The sequence below is a fragment of the Elgaria multicarinata genome, chromosome 7, assembly GCF_023053635.1.
Source record: "Elgaria multicarinata webbii isolate HBS135686 ecotype San Diego chromosome 7, rElgMul1.1.pri, whole genome shotgun sequence".
Lineage (NCBI taxonomy): Eukaryota > Metazoa > Chordata > Lepidosauria > Squamata > Anguidae > Elgaria > Elgaria multicarinata.
In genome coordinates, this window is record NC_086177.1 from 88,065,912 (window position 1) to 88,087,303 (window position 21,392).

At 39.9% G+C, this 21,392-nt stretch overlaps 1 protein-coding gene across 2 annotated transcripts; it reads right to left on the reverse strand.

Moving 5' to 3' along the window:
* Window positions 1-864: 864 nt before the first annotated feature.
* On the reverse strand, window positions 865-14,312 carry ZNF706 (zinc finger protein 706). Of its 2 annotated transcripts, none has more exons than XM_063131004.1 (4): window positions 14,175-14,312; window positions 6,989-7,125; window positions 4,762-4,866; window positions 865-1,389 (listed from the first exon to the last, which is right to left on the reverse strand). In XM_063131004.1, exons 2-3 carry the CDS (start codon window positions 7,121-7,123, stop codon window positions 4,771-4,773), a joined length of 231 nt encoding a protein of 76 aa, XP_062987074.1. In that variant the 5' UTR covers window positions 7,124-7,125; window positions 14,175-14,312; the 3' UTR covers window positions 865-1,389; window positions 4,762-4,770. The 2 variants fall into 2 exon arrangements, with proteins under 2 accessions (XP_062987074.1, XP_062987073.1); XM_063131003.1 differs by lacking the exon at window positions 865-1,389 and adding an exon at window positions 2,322-4,380.
* Window positions 14,313-21,392: the final 7,080 nt, after the last annotated feature.

Sequence of the window (21,392 nt, forward strand, 5' to 3'; positions counted from 1 at the left end):
TATACACTATGCCATGAATGTGAGCTGAAAGTAGCAAGATTTCCTTTTATAACTTCATTTTTATATAGAATTTTCCAGCAGAGTAGACACCGGCTAAACATTGCCCGAAGGATTTTGAGAAAACAGATCCACATAACTAAATTGTTTATGATGCATAAAGAATCAGAAAATATTCAAGCTGCAATTACTTTCTTTGTAGGTCAGCAAACTCTCACAAATTGGGGCAGTGGGTTGGATCTACAAGGTATGATTAACCCGTCACAAAAATGGATATCATCATATTGCATAAAGCGACCAGATTGTATACATTTAAATGAGCTTACTGCAAGAGTTACTTCCTTGTGGCATGCATTCTTGAACACATTGTTCTGTCTTGGAGAACACAAACCTAAGTAAATATTATAACCCTGTTAGCCTTCCGCTTACAAATTGAAGGGTTAAGTATAGCTCAAATATAAACTGCTGTATTTGTTCAGATAGTTTAATAAATCAGCACGAGTTCTAAGTTATTAAACTATACAAACCTAAGTGCTATTCTTTATTGTGGCATGACAATCAGATGGCCCTTTCACAAAATGATCTTGGTACTTGGTTTCATTTGCTGAGGTTTTGAGTGCTGCATACATACAGACATATCATCCCATCATGCAGCAAACCACCAAGGCAAAACCAGTAAAACAGGTGATTTTCTATCAACAATATAGACCATGATAGCTAAATGGAACCTTTGTGTTCCAGTTCTGGGTGCCCATGAATACCAGGTGCCATAAGAAGAGACATGCTGGATCAGACCGAGGGTCTATCTAGTCCAGCACTTTGTTCACACAGTGGCCAACTAGCTGTTGACCAGGGACCCATAAGCAGGACACAGTGCAACAGCACCCTCCCACCCATGTTCCCCAGGAACTGGTGTATATAGGCTTAATGCCTCTGATACTGGAGGTAGCAGATGTGGGAAGGAGCAATAGTTGCCTTCATATGCTGCAGATGTACTTCTTGTAGGCAGCTGGCCATTATAGATATAGGATACTGTGTTAGATGTATTCTTGGTTGGATCCAACAAGGCTATCCTTAGATTCTTCCTGAGGGCAAATGTAAATAACTACAGTTCTGCATGTTTATGATTGGTTGGATCCAGGTTTAGTCATACTTAGAGTAGACCTATTGAAATCAATGGAACTTAGTCAAGTAAGAACACTGGCAATGGAAGAACAGCCTGGCTCAAGGTTCATTTAAATACCTGCTTATAGGTCACCACCTTGTTCTGACCTTGAAAAACTGATTTCCTTTCTCTTCCTTTTCCCTTCCTTTCCCTTGTGTGTCTTGTAAGCCTGATGGCAGGGCCTGTCTCTTTTTGATTGATGTGAACTGCTTTGGGAGTCAATTGTTCTGGAACAGAAGCACATTGCAGGCCTTTTAACATTACCTTTGCAAATTTTAACTCCAGTAATTTCTAGGAGAGTTGTGCCCTAAAAATTCAGGCTCAAGCAATACCACAGTTTATCGCTTAGCCCACCCAATGAATTGGTGTAATAAGCCAGTATCTTCTTGTGCGGTGCATCCATCTCCTGAAGATCTCTGCAGCAATGCATACAATTTCATCCTACTGCTGCAGATGTAGCATTGCCCTAGCAGATAAAAAGCAACTAGTATTAATACATAGCTGGATTAAAGAAACATTCTTCATTTGACATGACGCATAAAGTTTTAAAATTCAGATGGCTCAATCCATTTTTGAGAGCCTAGCAACTCAACCGGGTTAAGAAAGGTTCTGCAACTAACATTGCAGTATTTTATACTATACATTTTACAAGGGTTCCCGACTCCAAGACACCATTTCCAAAAGGTGAGATATTCACAGTATTTCACAAGAACACTATTTCAACTAACGTACATGCAAACAGTCCTTGATCCTTTGGTATGACTATGACCAATTTTATATGGATTGAGCAAATGCATCCGTGTGCAATTTTTTTTTGCAGATTATATCCTGAGCATTTCGAGTGTAACATAACAACTGAATGGTGGTTTAATAAACTATACAAAGCACGCTGGCCTGCTTACTCCCAAGAGGCCAACATTGCTCATCACAGCCAATTTTTTTGGGCAGCTCACCAAGATCCGTGCCAAGATTCCCCCCACCCCCCGCCATATCGTGGTGTTTCCAAATTCAAATTACTCATGCTTGGTAAGTTGAGTAAAATGTTTGCTCTGTCATTTTCATTCCTTGTATTAAACAAAGAACTAACGCTGCCCAGCCAGCATCAAGCTTAATAAAATGACACTTGCTTTAAATAGGCAGGAAATACCACATTTTACACTTTTGCTTTTTAAAAGATTTTAATCAGACACGTTACAATGCACAATTGTGTCTTTTTATCCAGAATTAACAGGGTACCATCCACAAGATCTGGGAAGAGGAAAGTTTCCCCACACTCATCCCTACCCCTTTAAATCAACAGAGTATCCAAGGTCCAACCACCTCAGATCCCCCTACTGCCCCCCTCCCCCATTAGTTCTCATGTGTGTTGAACATCCAAGAGTTTCTGGTCATTTTAACTGGTTAGAAACAAATTCTCCATTTGTAACAGATTTAATAGTGTAGAAAACCAAGATCTAACTTGCTCAATGCATAGACACAGGCTACTGATGACAGCAATTTAGAAAAATGCTAAGTCTGCATATGTGGGTCACATCTTGTAGAAAACCTATGGTTTATTGTTCCCAAACAATAGCTTTTATCTGCTGCTAAGCAGTCTGAAATAAAACATTACATGTATCAGCTTGAGCAATGAACTTATCTGAAAGCAGCCTTTTAGAATTCCCTCCAAAAACAAACTACTAAAGTAAAATTAGTGAACAAATGTCTTTCAATTACTTTATAAAAAGCATTCAGTTTCAACATTTAAGCACCCCATAACAGTTTGGAAGGCAGATTTTTCACCTACTGGGAGCAAGTTGTCATATTGTGATCAGGCTGTTATCTTCAGGTGAGGAAACAAAATGAACCAAGGGCTACATTCTAATGTCAGGTGTACAAGTGCAAGACAGCTATGTAACTGGTAAGGTTCATCCCAGAATGACTACAGTAAAGACAGCTTAACTGAAGTGGCTTATCAGAAAGGTAAGCAAATGGTTTTCTGAGCTGCTATTTACCTTTATGCATCAAATATGCAACTTGTATGTGTAGTCTTTTAACTGAAGAATTACTTTAAGAGAACCATTTAGAAGGTGAATGACCCAGGCACAAAGCAAGGAAAATTTGGTCAATATTTCCTCCAATGTCCAACAAATGGGAAACAAATCACTCCTAAAGAATGACACCTGTCACAAATTAACAGCCTTAGGGGGAAGGGGGAACAGGACAGAACTTTTACACTCTACACCTGAGATCAGAATCTTGTTCAAAACATATTTTGGATAATCCACAAACATAAAGCAGCGCTGCTACCCAGCCATATTTATTCAGCTCCAAATAATCAAAGCTTAATTAGCCATCATTTCTATTTCATGCGCTATCCTGTTTTCGAACAGACTTATTCAACATTTGCTTTCAAAGAGGGAAACAATTACAGTAGTCATTTTTACATGCTAATGTAGCCAGTGTGGCCGACTTCTCATAGGTGCATTTAAGAAGTTACACAGTGGAACTTCACAATAGAGATCAATTATTTCATCTTGCTATATACCAAATGTGACCATCCAGATCATGTAAAAAAAAAAAAGTTCAGTTGTACTACATGATGATTCACTGATAATGCAGATGACTCCAGTGCATAAATCCAAGATAAAAGCGCCTTTATGTACAACAGTGAACAGGCACTCCAGACTATACAGAGTTGAAGGAACACACTTCTCTGCTCAAAGACATTAAGTGTTTTAGAAAATAACCAGGTCCAAAGCAAGTAGCATATTGAATGGAGAAATAATTTTCTAGTTAGTGTGGACTTTGTTAATAGCAAGGGTGTTAGAATAATGACACGGCTTAGTTTTTGGCTGGGGGAGAAGTCCACTTGTTATGATTTTATAAGGCAAATAAAATAGATATTGAAAACAGAACTTCTACAAGCATTTGACCTGTAATATTGTAAAATCAAAGTACTATTTTATTAAATGAGTTATTTTACACAATATGAACATCAATATAATTACAACTGTAAAAAATTTAAGAATGAACCAATTTTCAGATTTCCAAGTAGGGCACAACTGTACAGTTACATAGATTTGTCTTTACATGAAGCCCAAGAGGAACAGCATAAAAATATGAATGTTTTTATAGCCCCTTCATTTTTTGTTGATCAACAGTTTGTTAGAAAAGCAGCTGCAGATTTGTTATGCAATGTCTGACAGTAGAAGAGTCAATAGGTTCCATGTATTCACCTGCAACACAAAAGTAAATTTGTTAAATTAAATTGCTTGTATGATTGTATCTATTTGTAAGCATCCAAAAATTAAGGATAATGTCTTTTCAAAATTAAATTAACCTGAAATCCTTATAACAGAAGTGCCTAAAAATAAAGGTAAACATTACACATTTAGCTGATGTACTACTTATTTAACAGCCTGACAATATAAATCTGACATGTAACAAAACAAAATTAATCCAAGCACCTGTTTTTACACTTGTTAGCTCTCCATTTTCATTGCATTTATAAATATCGTAAATGAAATATATCTGAGGCAAGTTTTGATCTGTTCATTCCTAGGATTTATTTTACATTTAATTCACAATTAATTCAAATTTTAAACAGACTTAATCACCTGTGAACTTTATGCTTGAACGTCAGCCAGTTCTGGAGGGAGCGGAGTCTTCGGATGTTTGCTCTCAAAGTGCTGTTTGAAGGTCTTGGGATCTGGCATCTGTGTCTGATTAAGGACAGAATAGAGCTTTATGCAAGACAAAATTCCACACAGTCCCAAGAACAGCCTCCTCTTTCTGCATCCTCAAGGTTAGTGGAATTGGTTTAGCTTCTTTGGTTGTATAGCAACCTAGCTTGGTAGGTACTGCTCCTCACCTTCTGCCATCTCTTCTTCAAACTGTTTGCCCACCCGTATTTAATTCTGATCTTTTTCACAAGTTTGTTCATGTATTTGTGCCTTCATCCCTGCTCCCATTTTATATATTTACCTTATTTAGCTGGTATTCCTTCCCAGAACCAGCAAATTCAGTTTTAAATGTATAGCATTCTGAATGCTGGGAAATGCAAAAATGTAAGTATTATTAAAGCATAATGCAGTAACAATCCCTATTGTATTCCTGTTTAGATTTTAATCTGTAAGTGGGACTTTACTTTTCTACAACTCCTCTGAACAACTTTGGCATGGTGTTTGTTATTTTCAGCAACAGCACTGATTGAAAGCGACCTACAGTGGAGCTACAATCATGGAAGCCCCCTTTTCCTTCTATATCTAACTTGCCCTTATAAGGTCTATAGTTCACTTTCTCACAAAACCGATCTGCTGTAATGGCCTCTAACAACAAAGATGAAAGGCAGATACCAAGTTATCAAAGAGGCCTTTAACTATGTACGAAGCACACACACACACACACACACACACACACACACACAGAGTTATCCAGCAGTTAACAGTTGTTTCTTCAACACGATGGCATTTACATGGGCCCACAACACTACCCATTCTATTGTCATTTATGTAAGTAATACAATTTACAAGCAAGACACCCACCATGTGTTGGGAATGTGTATGGAAACAGGGTCTAGAAACACACAAGTTCCTATGTAATTAAAAGAGGCTTTTCACCCCACTATTTGACCAATACAGCTGCTTTGCAAAGTGCTGCACTCAACTGTGTATACAGGCAGAAACTGTGTAATTATTTACCTCTAGATGTTCACGTTAATCCATCCTGACCCTTGTATCATGTCTGTTATATGCATTGACAGACTATTTTATTGGCATTGTCTATTATGTTCCTATATCTGCTATTTCAATTGCATTCTGCCTTGGGAAGCTCATGCTGAACTGCAGCTTATAACTCGGAAACGTCCCTTGTCCAGGGTCACATGAAGATGGATGTTTCAGTTTCCCTCCCCTTGACCACTTAGCCTACTGATTAGCAATAATTCATTACACTGTCTGTACACATGCTGTTATGCCCTCCAACTGGCAGTAGCACAGGGCATGGAATTTCCCAAGTGCTGCAGAACTGGCAGGAGCCACAAAACACAAACATGCATCTTCGTCTGACATAAGGTACAACTGGTTGCTAGGCAACCTTTTTGATTTACTAGCATAGAATCCTCAACAGCTGAAAGCCAGCACTGGGGGGAAAGGATTTTACTCATACAAATAGGTGCAAGAAGATAGAAGGTGATTGATATAATGGCTGCTACTGTCGCAAAGGGTGCATTAAACTGTATATTCCTATGGGGGTTTCTCCCTTCTATACTTCCTACGGAGAAGAGACCTTTGGGGAGATTGCTTAAAGGTGAAAAGTCACAGGGAGGACAGATCCAAATTATTCATTCCCCCCTACCCATCTGGAATGATTCTGTTCCACACTAGGTATGGGCAACCACTGGCTCTTGGGGCCTCTCTTCCTCGGCTCCGCCCTTCCTCTTCTGCGATGGCCGCAGAGGAAAAGGCTTCTCTTCCCAGCCAGCATGGAAGAGCAGAACACTGCAGATGCTGGGATCCCACTCTGGATTGGGACCCTGGTGTGGGGGGTAGAGAGGCGCTAACTCTTTTCTGCCACTGCAGTACCATTCTGGATCAGGTCTCTGTGGCCGCAATTTGCACTGCTGAACAAAAATCCATTGAAACAAATGGATCTGGTTTTTTTTTTGTAATACCAATTGCAGGGTAAGAGTCACTGATCCACATGATGGAAGAATGGGGTGTGCCTCTCTCTCTCACACACACACAGAGGTAGAAGGATGCTCTTTACAAGGTCTACAGTTTCATACTGTAAGAGCTCCATTTGTGGCCTAAAGAATGTTTTGCCACAATGCTTTGCTTAACTTACCCTACAGACGGTGCAGGTATATATTAAAGCGGCCTTAGCTGCAGCCTTCTGATCATGGCCTTGTTTCTTTTTCGCTCCAGCTTGCTTTTTGGCATTTTTCTGCTGTGACTGGATCTTCTGCTGTCCACGAGCCATATCTAAAATTAAGTGCATAAGCCATTACAGCAGGTTACTCACATACAGCTCAATCCTAAGCAAATTTCCTCAGAAATAAGGTCTCTTGGGTACAAAGAATTTGCTCCCTAGTAAATATAATTAGCAGTGCAGCCTTAGAAGACATCCTCTAAAGCAGCCTTTTCCAACCTGGTGCCTTCCAGATGTTTTGGACTACAATTCCTAGCATTCCTGACCATTAGCTATACTGGCTGGGACTGATGGAAGTTAAAATCCAAAACTTTTGGAGGGTGCCAAGCTGGGGAAAGTTGATTTTTATTTCTTAAAGTCAGCCTCAACACAGAAAAATTATAAGCATTCTTCACAACTCTTCCTGAGGCAAGCACAGGTCTGGCGAGATCTGTTTGGACGGCCCCCATGAGGGCAAAGCTTGCCATGTAAAGCTGGGAACTAGTTTGGCACTGGGAGGGATGGACACTCTTCCCAGCTCTAGTACCTCTCTCAGCACAGAGAAAAGCAAAACGGGTGGGCTGATGACATCAGTGAGTATGGTGATGTCCACTGATGTCACCCAGTTCACAGAGGGCCTAGTTGGGTGTCACTTCACCAGCTCAATGATAACACAACATTTCTAGTTTGAGGAAAAGAATTCAGGTTCAAACAGCTCAGTTAAGAGTTATACAGCAAACTGAAGATGGGACTATTTTCATAAGAAGCACATGGCTGCTGTTGAAACTGGCAGTCCTATGTCAATTTACTCTCTCCGCCTCCTAAAAACCTACCCCATTTCTGGACATCATTACAACTGCATTTCCCTGCTCCTGTCAGCCAATGATGTTCTGTCCTATCCAGCCAATTATGTTTTGCGGCAGCTGAATGTTTGCTGTAATGTTTTGTTCCATCCTTAGATTAACTACATAGCAATGTGAATGGAATGCTAGGAATCTTTCACTGAATTCCTGGTATTTAACACCTTTAGTACTCCACCTGAACTTAGAACAGTAGCTTCCACGAAGTAGTTGCCAGCAATCTTAGGATAACAGTATCCCAGTGCTCACTAATATAGCTGAAAGTAAGTGAATAAGGACTGACCAGCCACTAAAAGCCACACACGATAGAAGGGGAGATGCTTATTAATAAAAAAACTGTCTTCCACTATTAGGGAAGGAAAGAAAACAAAAGAAATATGAAACCTTGCTAAGGCTATGTGTAGGAAGGGTAAGCAAGCTGAACTTTAGCTACACATCAACATAAAACACATTGGCGATTAAGCAAAATTAGAAGTGTACTGATGTACACAAACGAGCAAAAGAACCACAAGGATGTTCAATTGAACAGCCAATACAATCTCAGGATTTACACCTTCTTTTAAAAGATGTCTGTACAGGTTTGTTCGTGATAAGTACAAATCTATTGTAATTTTTGCCAAGGGCATGCTGAAATTTCACACATGCTACAGGCACATCTGTACTATCAGCTGTTGTTTCAACAGGTTAATCCACAATGTTTATCTGTGAGAACACATCAGCAACATGCTTGATGCAGAATCAAGCAGAACTGTTAAAGGTGTTTTTAAATTTAAGTAACAATCAGATTTGTTAAAGTACATATTTCTATATTAAATTTGTCTTTCGGATTTAACCCAAACATATTATAGTCTGCACTTTTAATTCCTTAAAATGGAATCCAAGACCTAAATGTCACATTAGCTGTGTTGTCATTATTTCAAACCATGGCATTTCCTTTCTTTTCATGCATAGGGCTTAATTACTACCTGTTTTAATCAACCCACAGCTTGCCTGTTCAGACATGAACTATAGTCTTGGTAAAATCGGAAGTAATGAATTAAGCTGTGTATGAGAGGTGGCAAGCACAGAGGTCTTTCACTGTGAACCGTGCTCATTCACAACCCTACAAGCCATGGTTTGAAGGATCTTCTGAATGAATCTACCATGTTAAAACCTCTTCTTCTATGTAAAAGAAAGAGCCACATGGAGGGCTTCCTACTGGATCTAGGGACTGGAAAGTCATCAAAGATGCTAGAAGGGATCCAGCAGGCAACATTCTGTATCTCTACAGAATCAGCACAAAGCCCACAAGTAATCGTATACTCCCATTTTATGCTCTCAAATTATACAAGTTCTGCATTATTTCCCATTAATACATTATGAATATGTATGACTATCAACCAAAACAATCTTTCACTTTCCATGCCATGGAGAAACATTGTTCTATGCAGAGTAAGGATAACTCTTACTTCTGTCAAGTTTTGGATAATTCACCTTAAAGAAAACTGAATTTGCAAAGTGCTGAACTACAAATACCACATCAAATACCTTCTCTCAAACCCATGTTTGCCAAGAATGTATGGATCCTGGCCACTGTAAAGGGTGTGTGCATTACAGGTAAAAATCACAGGCAGGATTTTGTAGGTGAAAATCCATCGGCAACAGCTTCTCTGTTGCAAATACAACCTTCTGTGTTGTCATGTTACAAGGCAAACATAAGGTAGGTAATATATGCTTGCCACAATATAGCATAGTGATTAAATATGATTAAAAAGAATGCAATTCTATGTTCACTTACTTGGGGGTAAGTTCCATGGGACTTAGTACTAAGGTGCATGAATCTTAGTACTAAGATTCCTGCATTGAGCAGGGGGTTGGACTCGATGGCCTTGTAGGCCCCTTCCAACTCTGCTATTCTATGACATGCAGAGAATGGTATGATTAGCCTTTAGTGTTCTTGCAAATGGAGAGAGAAAACCAAACAGAAATCCATATTACCGACCCCATCTGTAAGCAGTTATATTTAAGTAGTGCAAAAGACTGGTGGGCTCCATGACCAAATATTTTAGATTATGTTCCTAGATATAAAAGTTATTTTTAGCTGCATACCAAAGCCAATACATTTTAATTGTTATAGCAATCAATCAATATGTATGCCTGTTACTGACATATATGAATTACAAAACAAGAAACTTAATTTACCGTTGCCTTAATTTGAATCAGCCCCTTTTGCTGTACTTTAGTGATACCCCCCTAAAAAAGCTCAGCAGAAATGCTAACATATTGCATTTGTACCTTGTCCATCCTTCAAGGGGCTCAAGGCCATGCATATGGGGCAATACCTTTTCATTCCCCAAACATCTCTATAAGATAAGTTAGGGTTGTTTGATGGTGTGCAATGGGCCCAAAGTCACCCCATGAGTTTCATGCCTGGGTAGGATTTGCATTAACTTCCAAGTTTCCCATCAAAATTTCTTTCCACTCCACTGCCTTTGCTCATTCCCCATTATCCAACAGATGGCATATGAACTTCAAAAAAAGTATTCTTTACTTGGTTGTTTTGCTTTTGATTGCAAGTGCATAGAATGAAGGATCACGATATGCTATTTCAAGTTTGAAAAACATTTTGTTGGATAAAGTAGACTAGACTGAAGAGCTGTGGGCAATAAAATCTTGTCCACATCCCCAAGACACCTTAGTTATCCCAGTGTACTCTTGAAACTTTTAAAGAAAGATCGCTTTAAGCCAACTGCAAACCCAGTCTGGTTGTGATCACTAATGCATGAAGGCAAATGAACCCCACAAAGCTGAAGACTGCAAAGCCAGTCCTCTCTGCTTAATTTTTAAAAGATGTGCATCTGACCATTTACTCTGAGGCTCAAAGACTGCTTACTATGGCTGCAACCCAATGAAAAAAAACATAATTGTATAAGTCTTAGTTGATTATTTAAATGAAGTAAGTTGGCACACAATTCCAATCAATAGCTGTGAAGAAATATACTATTTTTATTTGATGCATGCCTGTATGTAAGCAGGCATCTTAGAGAAGGCACATCACTATGTGTGTTTGTGTGCTGCCCAATTAATTGGGGTACATTACTGCTTACAGTAAATATATAAAGTATTAATCAAAAGATAAGTTTTCAACAGAGCTCAAGAACTAGCAATCAATAAAACAAGGATTTAAAACAGAAATATTATAAACCCTCTAGCTCTTTTTGAAGACGTCATTATATCTGTTTGTTAAAATCCAAAGTATTTTATTTAAGGTACTGAGTGCCGAACATTTAGGCAATTTGACAATTTCTTGTGAAAAGCTAAAAGGGGGCAGGTAAATATAAGCTTTGCTTGTTTAGTGTTGGTAAAAAGGAGAATGAAATAGCACACAGAAATGTATAGTGACAGAAATAGCAATCCTACAGTCTGACAGGCTATACCTCTTTATTATTGTTTCCAAAAGAATGGGGCATTTGGGGGGCTCTTCCCAGGTGAAATGGTGTGTTTCCCAAACACAGTTAATCTTTTTCATTTACCTTTTTAAATTGTGTACTTGTTTTAAAATCTTAATGTTTTACTGTTTTTATTGTTTTAAGGTTTTATTTTTTAAAACTGCTGTGCACCACCCTGACGGCTTTTTAGCAAATAAGTGGGCTAAAACTCAGTTTTCAGGGAACATTTGATCCACATTCCAGCAAAGAGAAAAAGACAGAGAGACTTTGACATGCTGGATATACTTATTATGCAAATATAAGTTACTGTTACAGTGTGTGTGTGTGTGTGTATGTTTTAATCATAACTCTTATGAGAAAGATCACTTAGGGTGCAATCCTATGCTTGTTTAGTCAGAACAAAATCCTACAACAGTCAGCATTCCCCAGCCAACATAAAATGTTGGGAGTTGTTTAGTCTGAAAAAGTCCTACATGTGTAAGATTGCACCCTTATTCTCAGGTTATAGAGTGGGAGCTGAGGCTGTAAGAATGACCTTTTCCAGAGCCAAACGCAAGGCCTGTTTTGATGTCACGCTAAGCCACCGTGACTTGTTCTAGAGTTATGCGAGGGTTGTTTAACTGTCGCATAATTCATACCACCCAAGTTTGCATGGCACAACAAGCTATGGTGTCTGCCCACCACAGTTTCCATATTCAAAATGGTGGACCTATTTGATCATGCAAAACGTGTCAGTAAGTGAACCTATAAAATCAGTGCTCCCAGATATAAGCATAATGCTTTACTAGACTAGACCACACTACATAGTCCTCTATTATTAGCCATAGAACTGACATTATTTTAACAACTGATGTAGTTCTGAATCTTCTGCCTTAGATATTCACATACCCATAAGTGTTCAAAGTTTTAATAGGTCTATTTTCTTTTCATTTGTTTTCTATAACATATCAAAGTATTTCTTTTAATGGAATCTTTAGATACTCTTGTTCCAAGGAAAAACCTTTTCTGCATAATAAGTTATTACATTGGGTAGATTAGTAAAGTAGAGATCAGTTGGGCTTTGCACACTAGCTGCTGATATGCCAATATGTTTTCCTTTCCAAATAAGACGCATACAACTGTTTTGTCATGACTACAATAAGATTATGGGTACCTTAGCTGAAACAGATGAGAATTTTAAAAAGCAGGTTGGGCAGGATGTTGCTTCTAATGGCAAATATTCAACCCATCTATGAGATTGGATATGGTTGACAATCTGCTAAGTCCCAAAAGAATTTCAAAGTCTTAACACCACACAACAATTCTTCTGGAGCTACACATAGCAGCACACGTTATCAGACTGTTTCTGTTTTTCCACCAGATATAAATTTCCAGAACCCAACATATGTATTTAGTCCTAATGTAGTCTTCTGCATATGTAGGGAGAAATCATAACAGACTATTAAATGCATTCCTGGGCAATAGTCATATGGTTGTATTAAAAAGCATGCAGCATACTGTTTAATGAAACCTTTGAAACAGTGTACTATTTGAGACTAATTAACATCAGCAGAAATCAACAGCTAAACAGTTTTCTGAAGAAGATAAGTAAACAAGCATTCAAAACTAAATATGAAAAAAAAGTTTAGGAAAAATTAAAACACATATTAAGCTGTCAAACATAGCGCTTGTGCAAGAACTTGTTTTCTAACAGGAAATATCTAAGTCTGCAAACAGCCAGTGCATGTGACCGAGAAACAAATGGTAACAAGGTTTCATATCTCAGGCCTGACACCAACAGCTGCCTTTTACACATGTAGCTGGACACAGATTAATTACCATTCAACTTCATTTGAACTCAATGATACACCCTTATATTTAATCCTTACTGTGGTCTGGGTAAATATATACAAGCATTTCAACCCCATTTTAAACTGCTTCAGAAGATGAAGAGAAGGAAAACAGCAGGCTCTGTCCCACCATGTGACTGCATGGAAAAGAATGAAACAACAAAAGGTAAAGAGGGCCAGGAATCGTGTTGGCATGAAAACATAAGGGGCCAAGTGCGGCCGTGAAATACAGCTGTCACCTTGTTTCACACACTCAAGTGCTAGAACCTGACTGGAGAAAGAAAGGCCTCAAGAACCAGACCTCGGTGAAGACTGACATTATACCATCCCCAAAACACCTATCCAAGATGAGCAAGTGCTTCCAGGGAAGCTACTGTAATATCTCCAGCATTAACTTCACCCAGATGACAATCTAAAGATACGGGACACTGCGAAAGAGTTAAAATCCTTAAAAAGAACATTTAAAAAACCCACAGCACTACATAGAAAAGTATCTTTCTGGCACACTTGCGCTGACATTCTACATTTCATTTTAAAAGCTGACCTCGCAGAAACAACAGCCAGTCCCAAGTAACCCCCTACAACCAAATGTTAAGCCCGAATAGCTTTCGCGGCGGGGATGGGGGCTAGAAACACCTCTCACCCACTCATAACCTACCCCCAGAAGAGTGGAGAAAGAAGTGGCAAATGCCCCTACAGGGCAGGGCCACAAGAGACCACCATAACCATGTGCCTGGCCACCCCAAACACAAGGATCTGTGGGAGCAGAAAGGCCCAGACTCCGGCCCGCCCAAAAACCAAAAAGTATCTCCTCCCCGCACTGCCACCGAGCCCCTGACAGGGAAACTTCCCTCGGGATAAAGGGGTCCTCCCTGGGCTCAGGAAGGCGGGGATGGAAGAGACTCAGCCCGCCCCAAGCAGGCTGCCATCCTCTCCCTTGCCCCCGCGAAGCCTCTGAGGCCCGGCGGCCTCGCGGCAGCAGTAGTAACCGAACCCCCTCGTTTACCCGGGTTGTGGGATCCCGCCTGCGAGGCGTCAGTCGACGGCTAGCGAAGAAGGCTCCGCGCGGCCCAGCAGCAGCAGCTGCTGCCGCCACCCGCCCAGGAGGATGGAGGAGCCCGTACGCCTTCCTGTACGTCTTCCTTCCTGTCCGTCCGCCCGTCCGCCAGCAGCAGCAGCGCCGCCTTCGCCGCCGCCGTGCGCACGCGCCGCGCCGCCCCTCCCCCTAAGCCCGCGCCACCCGGAGCCGAGCCAGGCCAGGCTGCTCCCGCCAACGCCTTATCCGGCTGCACCCGCGCCGGGCCAATGGCGGCGCCTCGGCATTACATAACGTGAGCGGGAGAACGAGAAGGATGGGAGCGCGCGGGTGGCTGGCTGGGGAAGCTCTCGCTGACTTTAACAAGAAGGGGAATGCGGGAGGAAATGGAGGCGGCGCGGGTCCGGAGGAGACCTCCTAAGGTCTCCCACTGCACCATTTCTTCCCTGCCCGTTGTCCAGTTCGTGTCAAAAGCAGCCGTTTTCCCGCCCTGGTTCTTTGGTTGTGGGAGACCGAGGGGAAGCCATCCGCTTTTTTCCAGCAGGAGACAGAAAACAAATTCCAAACAGTAACCGTCGCCTACGACCTTCATTGGGATGACTGAACAGTCACAATGTACTTGGTCTTAAGGCATTCTTTGTGTCGCCTCAATAAGTCCTAATAAAGGGTGTTATTAGTCTAGATATACAAGTATCCCACCCTCAAGAACCAGGGTTACCAGCGACAGTGTAAAGATCCTCCTCTTGGTTTACTGAGGAGAAAGACTATTGCCTTCTTATTTAGCTTTCCCTGATGTATATCGGGTCAGCTTGACTCTGCCCCGACACAAACTGCTGTGGTACAAAGGCCAAGGGAATGAATGAATGTAACACATCTATGTGAAACTATAATGGCTTGTTGCTAAATACAATAAACTTGACTTGGACTTAGTACATACAAGATTAACATGAGAATCAAAGAAAACCAAACTGTCCAGAGATAAAAAGAATTTTGTTGGCTAATTTCAGTGTTAAAGCCTCCAACTTTTTCGCACACATACTTTCTCTTCATGGCTGCTTCACAAGTTAAGTTTTTCCCTGCTTGAAAAAGGCAATGTCACATGCGTTTATTGTGTATACCTGCTGAGAGGTTGGAGCTGGCTGTGCCTTCCAAATATGTGTAAAGCTGCAGTGAAATACATAGTTCAATGTACTTATTTATGTGTATCCATTATAGGAATTTATATCCTGCCATTCAAATAAATTCCCTAGGTGGCTTAAGATACTTTTTTATTTTTAAAGGCAGTACTTAAATAAAAGTATAAAAGAAGAGGTGGTGATTTGTTGTAGAATTTAAAACAATCTCTTTAAACGCATTCATTACTGCTATTCCTTAATGTTGGGTATTTATTTTGTTATTTTTTGTTTGTTTTTTGCTGCAGCTTCTGCTTTTAGTTTGTTAATGTGTTTTAATGATTAGTTGCTGTTTTTATGTTTCGTAAACTGTATTGAGTGACGCCTTTGGGATACATTAAAATAGTAATTTGAGAGTGGAATAAAAACCTCAAGAGTGCCAAACCATACAGGTTGTTATCTGGTACCAGAAGGTTACAACATATTACTCTGGTTCTATTCTATCCACACTGACTGCCAGCAGACTGCAATTATTATTATTATTATTATTATTATTATTATTATTATTATTATTATTATATTTCTGAACTATTTAATAGCCAAAGCTCTCTGGGAGGTTTACAAAAGATTAAAAACCTTAAAAATACTAAGAAACTGCATACTTCCATATGAACCTGTTTGTTCCTTAAGATCCATGCTTGAGGCCTTGCTCTATGTCTTGTCAGGTTAGATGGCTAGGTATGAGAGGAGTAACTGTTAGTCTGTTGCAGCAAAAACAACAGTGTTGTGGCTCCTTAAAGACTAACAAATTTATTCTGGCATAAGCTTTTCTGGATATTGGACGTCTCTCTATTAAAGGGAAATCATGTTGCCTTATGGGGCTTTGTGCTTCCTGCTTCTTTTGTGCAACTGAAATGGGCTGCATTACACAGGGAGAGAGGGGCGACCATGTTGTCTGTAATTGAAAACTCTCCCTCCTCTTTGTGCTCATAGCTTTGAATGGGACAGCATGCTCTAGTGAGCACTTTGTAGCGCAACAGCTGAATGTTAGGAAATCCCATAATATTTCAGAGGGATTGGGATTTCCAGGGCTTTTTTGGAACAGGATAACAGGAGAAGGTACAGTAGATATGCAGGAGGTTGATGATGTCATCTAAAGTACCTGCAAACTTCTGTGACTGACCAGTCACAAGCATGCCATCATATATCGCTGGTGTAGTCTTGAAAGTTCCAAAAGACCCTTTATTCACATTTTAAGAGACTCTCAGGGGGCATCTTTCAAACCTAAGTCTCACTGAGCTGGTAAAACTGTGCCTCAGCTGTACTACTTCAGACTGCAGATGAGTGAATGCTTGATTAAGAGAAACAACAACCCTGCACAGAATACTAGCATATCAGGTAGAAAACTACATTGGAAATCTTGCTGACATGCTAGTTTTACACATAAAGACAACTTATTATATGGCAGATGAGTCAGATGTGTGAGCGCCTACCTGCAGTCTGAAGTGATACAGCCCAGTTTATCCCCTCAGAGAACTGGTAGTTGCCTCAGTATCTTTGCCGGAATGGTTTGAAACTGCCTGAGTATGGCAAGCTAGCATGACTGTGTGTCATCTTGAGCATTTTGAGAAATCTCAGTTTTAAATGAGATCCTAGAGGTGTCTGATCTGGCCATGGTCATTCATACCTTGGTTACATCCTGTTTGGACTATTGTATGTGGGGTTACCTTTGAAAACTGTTTGAAAACTGTTCAGCCATCCAGAATGCTGTGGCCAGACTCATGTGACTGTCTGTCACAACAGCTTCACTAGTTACTTATCTGTTTCTGGGAATAATTCAAATGCTTGTTATGACCTATAAAGCCTTACACAGCTTGGGACCAGGATACCTGAAAGACCTCCTCCCATATAAGCTTGCCCTGGTTTTGAGATCTTCAGGGGAGGCCTTTCTCTCAGTACTGCTGCCATTGGAGATGGATTTGGTGGAGATGAAAGAGAGAGCCTTCTTGGTGGCTACTCTCAGGCTGTAGACATTCATGCTGTGGAAGGTTAGGAAGGCCCCCTCTCTGTTGTTCTTCCCATTGGCTCCCAGCAGGCAAAGACATTTTTATTCAAGTGAGCCTTTGGTAAATAAGCTGTTCTGTTGGGTTAGGTGCTGTTTTTATTGTTCTGCAATTGTGTTTTTAGTTGTCTTTTTAATATATTTATTTTATGATTGTTTTAACCAAGTTTTTATTTTAAAAGTTTGGTTCTTATTATTGTTCGCAACCTTTAACGCTAACAAGTTTTTCTTTTTCCACTCTCTACCATGATTTTTTTTTTTAAAAAAAATGGTCATAGAAAGGAGGGGAATTAATCAAATACATAAATAAAGCTGTCATAGCATTTTAGTATGAGATTGTTCAGTGGAATGTCCCATTTGTAATCATAGGTATCTCTGATGCCAAAGTAGTAATCACCACGACCACCACCATCATCACTATTCTACAAAATATTCTCTCCATTCAGAACAACTGAAGCAAAACAACATGTTGCAAGCAGCTAATGGTGGCATATGCCATAACATAGTTTGTAGAAATATAACCATATAACAAGCTCTTCGTGAAAGAGAAGGAAAAATTCTGAGAACTTTGTTTTAGAAATAGTTTTTGAGGGGAAATTAAGTTGATGAAAGTGGCAAGATACCTAGATTTTGGAAACAAATTTTCCAGTCTGAAAGGAACAATTGTAAGTATTAAAGAACTGCAAATATTAAAGACCTAGACTAGAACGTTATAAGTTTCTATTAAAGTTTTATCATGGAATGTTCACAATTTCAGAACATTGGTTTCAGTGAACTAGCTACTACCTCTTGGTTTAAGATATGCAATGGTATTATGAATGCTGATCATGGGACAAGGCAGCATTGCATTCCAGCATGTCCTTGGGTAGCCTGGTCGGTTTCCATCAACATGCACTCTGCAGCCATTCCTGAAATAGCTTTTGCCTCCTCACTTCCTAAAGCTCTGACACAATCATGCTATTGTATCTTATTATGCAATATCCTTGTTTCTCATACTGTAAAATTTAACATTCCACTCGACTTACTATAGAAGTGGAGGCACTCAACACATCAAGAGAACAGAACAAATAGAGAGGGTAGATGAGGGGGATACATGTCCAGGGGAAGGGGAGAGAACAATCTATCATTTATGTAATCAAGAGGCAGTCACAAAATTGTTGAGGACAGACAGGAGTAGAGAATTCATAATTACCTAGAGAAGGAAAGGGAGGTTTCAAAGATGACCTTAAAATTGCATGGCTAGAAGACAGGCAAGACAACTGTTTACTACTGACAAAATGATGTGGGACGCTTTCGGTTGTAAGGTTATGGGCCCAAACTTCACCATATTGTTTGAAATGTTAGTTCACAAATAATTGATGCCTCTTATCTTTTCTGCCTCAAGAACACTTTAGGTCTGATCTCCTTTCCTCTCTTTTCCCCTCTCCTCAATTAGGGATACGTGAGAATTTTGTTTTTGCTCACAAAATATGCGAGCAGGCCCAGATCGAAGACCCAAACACAAGCTCAAGCATGTGTCTGCTTAAAATGTTCACAAATCCTCGAAGTTGTGCTCATGTTCGTCTCATTCCGATTCCAAGTTTGATCTGTGCAATTTTCCTTAATAGACTAAATAGTTTATGAAGGAAATTTGCTTAAATTAGGAAATTTGTGCAAATTTGAGAGATTTGCACCAATTGGGGTATATTGGCACAGATCTGCTGTTCAGTCGCTGCTCTGTTTGCAGAATCCTAGCTATCGTGGACATCATGCGTTCACCTATCACAACTCTCAATATTCTCTCTCCAGACATCATTTTTGCAACTAGTCTCCCTCTCACATATTCCTTCACCCCAATTTTCAGTGCTGTCCTATGGGGTGCCCATGTGTCCATTTTTACAGAGGACAGTCCTCTATTAAAGGACTGCCAGAGGACTAACTTCTATTTGAAGGTATCTGATATTTGAAAGGCTGTCTTGTTCAATTCCAGTTTAAAGATAATACACCTTGAGAACTGTTACCCATCAAGAGTTAGCACATGCACATAGGTCACCCTGGTCACAGTCTTTCACACTATGATGTTATGTACTGTATTTCCATTTAAATTATAATAAATATTTCTGATTTTGCAACTATGCATATTAATTAGCACATTGAAATTTTTATGCAAATTGATGTCCTTTCTTGTCCATTAAAGTTAACCATAAGAAGTGAGAGCCGGCAGGGGCTGAGTAAGTTTCCCATCAGCAGTTAGTACCTGGAAAGCTGACTGACCAGACAGTCATCTGGTCACACAGTCTTACCCACTATGCTGAAATGTGTTGTATTATTTATATTTTCACAGCTGTACCTATTAATTAGATCACACACATTTCATGCAAATCTGTGACTAGTGATGCATTTCCTCATTTGGGATGATGTGTAAGTGGTCACCCTGCTGCAATCTCTTCTTTGTTGGCCTTCTGTCCTGCTGTTTGTTTTGTCAATTCACAATTGCCTTATTACTGTGAACTCAATATTGGTGCCTTTTTGAGACATCAAAGGAAATGTAAGATTACTTACAATGCAATCATTTAGATGTCTATTCAGAAGGAAGCATCACTGCATTTGATGGGAATTATTCTCAGGTAAGTACACAGGATTGCAGACTTACTCATCAATAATTAGAAGGTGTTATTGTTAGAAAGACAGGCCACCTTTAATATTTTCTGTTTCATTTCCTATTATAGTAACAAAGCAGAACCAAAATAGCCTCTAAAGGCAAACAACTGTGCTCTTCTTGCAGTTGCACCAATTAAAATACTCACACAGATTAATCAATTATATTTTTAGTTGGTTAATCTACCAAGCAAAATTTGCAGCCTTAATTTATTAGATTTCCATCTTACCATGTATAAAGCAGGGGTTTGGAACCTCGGGGGAGGAGAGAGGGTGGAGGAACTGTCAATCAAACATTGGGATCAATTTTCCTCAACTCTACAGTAGCCCACACTCACACAACAGTGGAGTTAGAACATGTTGTGTAGGGAGTACCTCCCCAAAACTCAACCGCTGTTTTCACACTGCATTGTTTGTTTATTTATTGCATTTTTATACTGCCCGATAGCCAAAGCTCTCTGGGCGGTTTACAAATTTAGGACAATTCAAAACAAAACAATAGTATAAAATACAATATAAAAGCACAACCAAGATAAAAACAGCAGCAATGCAAAAATACAAATTTAAAACAGCAAAGTCTAAATTAATTTATAGACTGTTAAAATACTGGGAGAATAAAAAGGTCTTCACCTGGCATCTAATGTGTTGTCTGAGCTGGGCCAACTGGTTAGTGCTATTTGAAGAGCAGGACTATCATTCATAGTAACCTATCCACATAGTTTTCTGTATAGTCATTTAATTATAACTACCTAAGCAAATTAAGGCATTCATTTCCTGTTCTCACTTCTTATTGGTTATTGGTTGTGAAAGATTGCTGATGCCTTTACTGTGACTGTTGTATTCAGCCCCAACCAATGTTAATAGAAGAACATGATAAGAGTCCTGCTGGATCAGACCAAAGGCCTATAGTCCAGCATTCTGTTTGCACAGTGGCCAACCAAATGCCTATGGGAAGTCCATAAACAGGACATGACTACAATAGCAGTTATATGAAACCACTGGGAGAGATCATCTGGAGGCTTGGGGCGGGGTGCTATCAGTATGCTGATGACACCCAAATACATTTCTCTATGCCTTCGACAACATTGTCAGCTAAGGATAGTGAGTCTCCTCTGAATGAAGGCTTAGAGGCGGTAATGGGCTGGATGAGGAAAAACAAACTGAAGCTGAATCCAGACGAGACGGAGGTGCTTAGTGTCAAGGGCCCTAACCTGGATTTGGAGGTGTATCAACCAGTTCTGGATGGGGTTGCACTCCCCCTGAAAGAATGTGTTCGCAGCTTGGGGGTGCTCCTGGATCCGTCACTCCAAATGACAGCCCAGATAGATGCAATAGCCAGGGGTGATTACTATCAGCTTCAGCTGATATGCCAGCTGT